We start from the raw sequence: 9,118 nt of genomic DNA, 5'->3' as shown, positions 1-9,118 counted from the left end.
AAGTCTTATCATCCTGTACCTTTTCATGGGGTGGAAAGGAAGATCAGTGACTTAAGTACATGTCAAGAAAACATACTGAGACAGAAGTCATCTGCTTCTTCAGGAACACCCCAAAGAAAGGCTCAGCAGTTCAGGCACTGGCCAGAGATCCAGCTTTCCTGAGTACTAGTAATACCTCTGCTAATTATAGAACTGTATGAGATTTTGAGTTAATAGGGTCACCACTGCTTCATAAATGACTACAGGAACTATGAAAAAAAAGACTTGGTTGACAATAACCATCTCAGCCAACAGAATGGAATGTCATAGCTTAATGCCTGGGAAAGAAAAGATCCCATTGACCAAGGACAGATGCTGCATACCTTGTAAGGACATAGCCAGTCAGCAATGCCATCCAAGCCTAGCCTCTAGTTTTATAAATTATTGATTAGCTACAGCTATAAATTAGAGGTGGGTGAAAGCCCTTTGGGCCTGATGTTGGATGCACTTATTAATGAATTTCAAACACTTTTTCCACTCTCAAAGGGAATGCAGAACTTACTCCTGCTACTTACTGTTTTGTACAGACTATCTCATCTCAGATTCTGCTCTAACAGAGGTTTACAAAACCTATTTGCTAGGATAGGTAACTACAGTCAGTCATCTGCTTAATCCAACTTACCTTTGATATTCCACTATAGATACTAGATCCAACTCCCAGTTCAGAAAAGTTGAACATGCCCCTCTCCTGGCCATGAGCAAATGTTTTAAATTTTTGCTTTGTAGTTGGAGCAAGTGTGTAAAATTTTTCATATAAACATTTAAGTTAAAAATTTAGTAGCTTTTAAGGTTCTAGAGGGTAATTGTCCAAGAGGTCAGACATACACTATCAGTCATGACCCAAACTTGTGGCAGTTATATGAATGCCAGGAGGTGAAATACACAGGTACTTAAAAAACAGAATTCACAAGCGTATCCATGTACCTTGGAATAAGTACCCCCTGCATACACAACAAGAGATGTTGTTCAGTTTTACACTTCACCATCCATTAACCTTTCTCTCGTGCACACAAAGTCTGGTAACAGAGACGAGAACATTTGCTCATATTTTTTTAATGTATCACAATGAGCAGGAAACATACTTGATGAAATATTTCAAAGGAGTATATTCAATTACCATCTACAATCAACTTAACTATGACAACAAAGTTTTTGTGACAAATTTCTTTTTTCAGTTTGAAAGTTCCATGTGGTTCTGTTTGTTAGTCTCCATGTATTTTGGTACAGTTCGAGATCAGCATTGTTACAGTAACAAAAAAGCTAACAAGACTACATTATAGAAAAACACCAAGAACATCATTTTTGGTTTCACTTGCTCTATTTTTTTTGTTTTTTGTGTTTTTTTGTTTTTTTATACATTGCAAAGGCTGTTCATATACCTCTTCACCTCAGGGTCACGTTCATTTATGCTTTCTTTCCTACCCAAACTTGTCCCCCCTCCCCCCTGAAGAAAGTAAACGAAAAACTAGTCAAAGCTTTGTTTCACAGTGGGCAGTATCTCAGCGCCAACAAACAACCAACTCAATTTATGCTTCTATTTAAAATGTTTTAATTTAATTTATTTAAAAAAAATATATGTCCATGAACATCAAGTGCACTGGCTTGGGTCATTGCCTCAGTCTCCTGCAACTTCCTGCCATGCCTGATAAACTCAGGTTTAAACACATGCCATCTGTTTTACTTCTTTTTCAATTGTGTAAAACTTTGGCCACATTCATCTCTTTAAATAGCTTTTAATTTAAAAAAAACTTCCTAGATGTATTAAACTTTTTTCTGTTTTTTTTTTTAAAAGGACAGATGAAGTTACCCCAATTCTGTGGGTCAATCTGGTGCTATGACTGAATAGTGTCTAGCACCAACCCACACTAGGGTTATTTGACAAAAACAAAACAAAAACCCACCAAAATATGAAGTGCCAATGGAGGTTAAGAACTAATTTAAGAAGTAAGTTGAGATATCCTACTCAGCTACCTACTATACTGCAGACAGGTGTAAATCCCCAAACGAGGTCAATCTAAACAGTTGAGTGTTACACTGAATTCATGCTTTGTAAATGATACAGGCATAGCCACTGTGGATTTCAGCCCCAAAACGTGACTGGGTCATGTCTGACTTTTAATTTTCACCATCACTGACTGCTTTGCTGCTTCTGGGTTAGTGCTGAGAACCGCTTTTTTTCTTTTTTGAATGAACATGTTCGTGGGCGGTGTAGTCGTAGAGGAAAGCATTAAGTGTGCAACCCACTCCAGGTTGAAACAATCACACAACCCCTGTGAGGAATACTGGTGGGTGGAAGCATGCTTAGCCAATCTACCCTCCACGGTACTGTTGCCAAACACACCCACAAGTCAAGGCATGGCAGCAGGAAACACTGACAGTCACTCTGCCTCACAGAGGGAGGAGGCCATAGTAGCTCCAAAAAAAAAAAGGAAAGGAAAGGGGTGACAAAATTACAAAGGAACTTGAAGTTGAGGGGGAGGGAAAGGGTTAGAAATTGCACTATTACCAAGCAATATCATTTTTAAAAACAGTTTTCAGAGAAGACCTAGCAGAATGTGACAGGTAAAGCTAGTGTTAAATTGTTAATTATGGTATCACATAGAGAACCAAAAACAAAAACTTTTTTCTATGATACAGACAGAGTAACATACAACAGTTAAATGGCAAAAAATATATATATATTTCATAGAGTTATAAACAAGATAAAATAATGGAAAACAAAAAACTGTACAACTTTAAAATTTAAAAATGTTCATCTCAAACACAGGGAGAAATACAAGAATTCTTCTTAAAAGGAAGTAGCTTGTTAAAACAGTAAATGATTTGTGTACTTGTTTTTGACACCTTATGCTACAACTGGATACTGATATGAATAGTTAAGATGGTATTCTTTAGTATTTCTACTTAAAAAAATTAAAAAGGAATTTGCACTGTGCATCAGCCTAGTTAGAAATATGTACAACAGTTCAGGATCTACTCTTTAACTAAAAACAAATTCATAAAAATAGTCTTGGCTAAAAAAGAAAAAAAGGAAAAAAGAAAGAAAACCCTCCATTTTCAGATCTTGGAATGCTCCAGTCTTTTGCAAAGTCGATGTGTGGCTTCAGCACTGGGGAAAGAAGCCTGAAAGGTGACCAATGGAACCTGTATTCACAGTCTTCAAAGTTCCCTTTTGAAACATAAGGAAGAGAATGAAGGGGAGAAAGATTTCACACTTCGGGGATACAGGGAGATTGTGTCTGTTGATGTTTAGCTATGAAAGTGAAACGGCAAAGTTTTTGTCTCCAAAACCTACATTTTAGCAGCACAAAGTTCAGACCTTTTTTTAAATGATAAAAAAGGGTGAGTGTGTGTTTTAAAGATAAAAAGGGTGTTACATTGTGTTGTGTGCTACAGGAATATGGATATTAACATAAATACAAGTGCCTCACATACGGTTTCCTTTTTTTTTTTTTGCGTTCTGTTCATTGCTATCTGCTTTGTTGGCTGCGCTCTGGATCACTCGCTGCTAAGACTGCCTAACACAAGGACAAAACTTTGAAGTAAAAAACGTGTCTTTTGGTATATGGAATTGTCATTAACAGTTGCCTCTCTGCTTGCAGACGAAGCACATAACAACCTGGGAATCTTTTGCTTTATTCTTTCTTTTATTAAACTAAGTCTTGTTTGTTTAAATCAGAAACAAATTCTCAAGTAACAAGAACCCTTTCCCTTTTTTCTGCATCAGCAGTGAAAGGGTGTGTCTTTGGATTTTATTTAAAGCATGAAATTTCTTTTTCTGAGAGAGGAAAGAAAAAACACAAAAACAAAAAACCAAACCCTTAACCAAAAACTTGAGAAAGAAAAGCACATAGCCCAGTCACACAAACTGAAACCAACACTTCAGGTCAGGAAAAGAATATTTGAAGCATCTACCAAAAAAGAAGGAAAAGGGATACAGAGAAGAGCCAAAAGAAGGATAAAAAATAAACGCACAAGGCTACCAGACATAGGTCACTAGAATTATATGCCTTTAAAAAGTTTCAACTCCCTAACCAAAAATAATCTGAGGATCCTAATGACCCCTAGAATCCTTTGAAATTTTCTCTAGTTTTATAAAATAATCCTGCAGCCACCCTCTAAGAAATGAAGGCAGCTACCTCAAATGGGAGATTATAGGATGGGAGTTGGGAAGAGGAAGAGAAAGTGGAATTAAGGGACAAAGGGAGAAAAGCTTAGGCAAATCAACAGATCGCAATCTATCTGCTAGGAATGAACAAGACAACATCAAATGAGGAGCTGTCAGCTGGACCATACAAAAAGCTAAATGTACACAAAAGGTTTTTTTTCCTTTTAAATCTACCATACTGCTTCAGTTCATTTCCAATGCAACAATCTACTCAACACCAAAAATGGTTATATCTATCATAAATACAGAAAGTCAGTTTTTAAAACTTATTTTTTAAGCTACAAGTCCTCAACACTCTTTGTGTATGTGGGTTTTTTTTTTTCTTTCTGAAAGTGGGAGTGTTTTAACTTTTCCCCTTGAAATTGGCTTCAGCAGAAAAGCTATCCTTAAAAATCCCCAGAAAGCTAAAGCAGTTCACATTGTTTTTGTCGAATACTTTCTGCCCGTTTTTAAATTAAAACAACAAAAAAAAAATCTTTTCTGGAACAACAATAACAAAAAAAAAAAAACCAACCTGAAAAAAATATACATAAAACAATGATTCTGAAAACAGAACAAAGTGTGAGCGATTGACCTGAGAATAAAAAGACATTACATTTCTTTTTTTCTTTTAGCAAGCCATTGGTATCTGAATGCTAAGATAGCAAGAAATTTAAAACTGTAACAAGGTGGACTGCTTTCCCATACAGCGCATGCCGGGCTCCTCTGTGCTATCAAGGTGGGGCATTTATTGAAAAGGGGCAAATATACAAGGGGTTTAAGCTCCAAAGACATGAGGGAGGCCCTGTGGACTTGTGTTTCCCAGACCAATAGTACCTTCAAAAGGACACAATGTAACAGGGTTAGGGTTTTTGTTTTTTGTTTTTTTTTTTTTTAAATATTAAAAGAAAAAAAAAAAGACAATGTAAAATCACCGGCATAGATAGGTATATGGGAAAACAACCCACGCTTTTTCTTTTTTTTTCTTTTTTTTTCTTTTTTGTTTTTTGTTTGTTTTTTGATTTTTTGGTTAGAAGCTTTGGAATTGCAGTTAGTCTATTTTTTTTTTTTGAAATTGGTTTGTTATTAACTCTTTTAAAATTCATTTGTCTGTATTGTTCATCTTCAAAGCTTACAATCTGAAGGTGTCCGTTCCTACACTGGTCAGACCACTGTCCTTGGGGCAGCTGGGGTCTTTGGGACCCTCTACCGGGCTCGCCGGTCCGTCGGACTTTTGGCTGAGATCCGTGTCAGACTCCTCCGAATAGTCGTCTGTTGGCATCGAGGGCTGAACCCCTGAGGTGCTGCATGAACTTGAGGTAACCGTTGAAGATGAGGAGAGAGGAGGAAAAGAAGGGGGCTTCGCGGCCGGAGCCCGGGGGGCCGCAGGCGGCCAAGACTTCCTGGAGGCGGCGTGGGGGGGCGCGGGGGGCGCGGCCGGCGGGGCGGGGGGAGGGGGGCTGTCGTTTGAGTGCGCGGCAGACTGCGAGGTAGATGCGGTGCTAGGATCGGGGAAGCAGGCAGAGTGAGGTAATAAACTAGGGTGCTCTTTGGCGTTTCTTGCTGCTCTCGTGATTGTTCTGTGTTTGTGCAAGGCCGACTCGAGATGTTGACTCAGAGCTTCCTCCCCACAGAGCGCGCTCTCGCACGCCAGGCAGTGGTACGAGCCGCTGCCGCCGCCGCCGCCGCCGCCGCCGCCGCCGCCGCCGCCGCCCGTGGGGACGTGAAGCACCATCTCTTGCAGGTTCGCCACAGACTGGCCGAAGAAGCAGAGGGACTTCAGGTGGCTCCTCGCCGCCTCCTCGTCGCCGAAGCCCGCCTGGCACTTGCGGCAGACCAACTTGTACTGCACCTTTGGAACAATGAAGGGGTCGTAGAGGGAGTCCGCACTTTTGCTTTCTGCTTCTGGCTCTTCTGGGGGTTTCGGCAGGAGGGGGGACACCTCACGGGGGGCGTTTTTCTGCTCTTCTGGTTTGGGGGATTCTTTGGCAGGGTCTTTGTCTGGGGAAGCAGCCCCCTGGGGGACTGGGGTTTGGCTTGCTTTGGGCTGCTGCACTTTTTGCTGCTGCTGCTGCTGCTGCTGCTGCTGCTGCTGCTGCTGCTGCTGTAGTTGCCGCTGCTGCTGCTGCTGGATCGCCTCCTGCAGACTCTGCTGGTATTGCTGGTACTGCTGCAGTAGGGAGCCCGGGGACAGCCCCATCAGGGCCTGCGACAGTGCAGGGCTGTAGGGGAACAGGCCTTCCATGCCATACATGGGCTGCAGGTACCCGCTCTGCAGGGCGCCAGGGATCTGGGGGGCATAATAAGGAGAAAAGCCTGGAACAAAGTAAGGAAGGAACTGGCTCGTGAGCAGTGCTGTAGGATCTGAAGTCAAGGCTGCCTGCAGGGCCTGCAGCTGGGCAGGATCCACTGCATACTCCATGGAGGGCAGTGGGGCTGATATGGTGGCTGCAGCCGCTGTGGGGGCCTCTCCTTTTTCCTTCTTGGGGACAGGCAGGGGTTCACCTTTTCCTTTGTGTGCCTTTTCCTTCTCCTTTACTTTCTCACTGTCTTTGCGTTGCTGTTGTGGGAGCTGCGGCGTGGGTGGCGGCTGGGCTGCTGGCGGTGGGGGAGGCTGCTGCACCTGTGGCTGCTGCTGCTGCTGCTGGGGTTGGGGATGTTGCTGAGGGGCCAACGCCATGGTGGCTTGTGCTGGGGTTGGGGAGCTCAGTGACGCTGAGGACGGTTTATTTGGTAATCCAGATGTGGGGAGGCCAGGGGAAGGAACTGTTGTGCTGGGCAGACCCATCAAGTTCGGTTTAGGAGACGTTAAAGCTAAAAGGAAAAGAGATACAAAGAGAAATCAGTCTAAGGTGGTGAGGCTGAAGCTCAAAACGCTTTACCTGTGTCATTGGCATAACGTCTTAAGTACCAAGGTTTACACCTGAAGGATCTTCTCAAAATCAATGTCTTTAAATCAAGAACCAGTCCTGGGTCAGCTCCCGGACTACCCTTTGCTAAAATAGCTTCCAATACCTTCCTACCCAGCGTGTCACACTCATTAGTACACATTCTCCTTGCCACACATTCCCAGATACTTTTCACTCTGCCCAGTGCAGTTAGTCTGGGGTTCCCTAAACCGGCTCAAACACTTTTGAACCAAAGGCTTTCATCAAAGTGCCACAAATAATACAGTCTTGAGAGCCCACCAGAAGTTGTCTGGAAAACAAAGCCAAAGCAAGAAACCTGTTAAGGCCCCAAGGCCATAGGAACAAACAAAATGGGCTCTGTATGAGTTCTTCCTCTCTGACCTCCTTTGCTGCAGCTGAAGATGCTTTTGGAGGGCAGAGCAAAGAGGATAAACGGAGAAGTGTGGAACATAGGCCTGGAAAAAATTTAAAAACCCATTCAAAGAAAACTGATCCCGTGCCTCTTCTCAGCTGCTCTGCTCCAAAGAATCTGCTGAACACTACACCACTTTTCTCCTGCGCCTGTGAATGATACATAGGAGGACCAAGGGCTACAGATGCTTGAGAAACCAGCCACAGGGAGAGGAGAAATAGAACAGCCCAAGATGCTGACACTGTCAGTTCCTAAGATATCCGTCTCTCCTAGGCACCATTGTATATGTGTGCTAGAGGTCTCTGAGCATGTCACCAGGTCCACATGGAATATGGCCCCATCCTCAACCATGCTCATCCCTAATCCACAGATTAGGGGCAGAGTGTTCCTGCGCCCCAGAGCCTAATATACTTCCTGGCACACATGCATCTTCTGGATCAAGTCTTCAGTTACACCAAGCTTCATATGAGTTAGGGTTGGCACAGTGTTAAGGATGGGGCGGTGAGAGGCAACGTGTGCTGGAGGATGAAAGGATGAGTGGGGGACCACACAAGCAACAGCCCTCAGGCCCCTCCACATCCGAAACACTAGGCAGTTCAGAGGATACTAAAATGTAAAATAAAATCTGAATTGCATAGCCCCTCAGTATTTCATCAGATCAGAAAGCTGGGATAAGAGGGTTCCACAGCATGACACTCTCCTCATGAGAAGAAAAAAATAAACCCAGAAGCCCAGACCTGAGTGAAGATTACATCTATTTACAGTCAGTACTATATTCCCTGCATTATCAAAACCTTTATATTGCAGGTAAAAGGTTGCTTCCAGCTACCAATCCCAAGAAAACACCTGTTAACACTGGGTAGCCAAGGAAGCAGCTTCACTCAGCATCCCAGAATACCCTTCTAAAGCAGCAGAAAGGGACTGCTCAGAGTACCTCAGCCAATTTCCTGAATGCACATAAAAGACTGAAGCCAGAGGAGAAAATGTAACTGACTGTATTAGAAAAATTAAACAGCTTGGTTAAATTGGCTCAAATGAGGCAGAGACAGAAAGGACTATAAATCCTGAACATGGAACATGGCTCTTTCTGTCTGCCACCAGACAATGAATGAGCTGGCGTGGATTTTGTGTTTGGGGCTAGAGCCAAAAGATCTTTCCCCAAACCTGTTTCTTTGAGCTTTTAAGAGAAAAATTCAGGTGAGACAGTCTTGAACTGACTTGGTACATGTTGAACTGAGGTCTATAGAAGAGGCTCAGATCTTAAAATTCACTAAACCTCCACTATTTAGCAAGTGCTACATGAGCCACACCAGAAACAGTAGCTTAATACACTTTCACAGTAGTTCTGTGATCTTGCTTTTCTGATTGGTAAGAGCAGAACCAAGCAAGATACTTTATCCTCTTGACACTCCCTCTGCACTCTGGAGTCAGACTGCCCCTGTGTGGATTATGGCTGACAAAAACCAAATATGTGACCTTGGGTCCATTGATTGGCCTCTTGAAGCCTCAGCTTTCCACAATAGATATTTGTTGGGATTAAATCCAAGGGCATACTGAAAGACCCTAACATGGACCTGACATATAATAAAATGCTAAATAAATACAAGTTCC

At 42.7% G+C, this 9,118-nt stretch overlaps 1 protein-coding gene across 8 annotated transcripts in view; it reads right to left on the bottom strand.

Annotated features, from left to right (window-relative positions):
* Nucleotides 1–1,076: 1,076 nt before the first annotated feature.
* The window catches only part of Zfhx3 (zinc finger homeobox 3), a 242,061-nt gene continuing 234,019 nt past the window's right edge, over nt 1,077–9,118 (bottom strand). For 7 of the 8 annotated variants that reach the window (XM_063247590.1, XM_063247596.1, XM_063247594.1 and 4 more), the window contains one exon: nt 1,077–7,000. In XM_063247590.1, the coding sequence (XP_063103660.1) occupies nt 5,319–7,000 (1,682 nt within the window). In that variant the 3' untranslated portion in view covers nt 1,077–5,318. The remainder of the gene's footprint in view (nt 7,001–9,118) is intronic. The other variant, XR_010047021.1, reaches the window with a different exon arrangement.

Source organism: Cavia porcellus, unplaced genomic scaffold, assembly GCF_034190915.1.
Source record: "Cavia porcellus strain 051 isolate PalLab524CR breed Dunkin Hartley unplaced genomic scaffold, mCavPor4.1 scaffold_4, whole genome shotgun sequence".
In the NCBI taxonomy this organism is placed as follows: Eukaryota; Metazoa; Chordata; class Mammalia; order Rodentia; family Caviidae; genus Cavia; species Cavia porcellus.
Note: the sequence above shows the minus strand (reverse complement) of the source record. Positions and strands in the feature narration are given on the sequence as shown.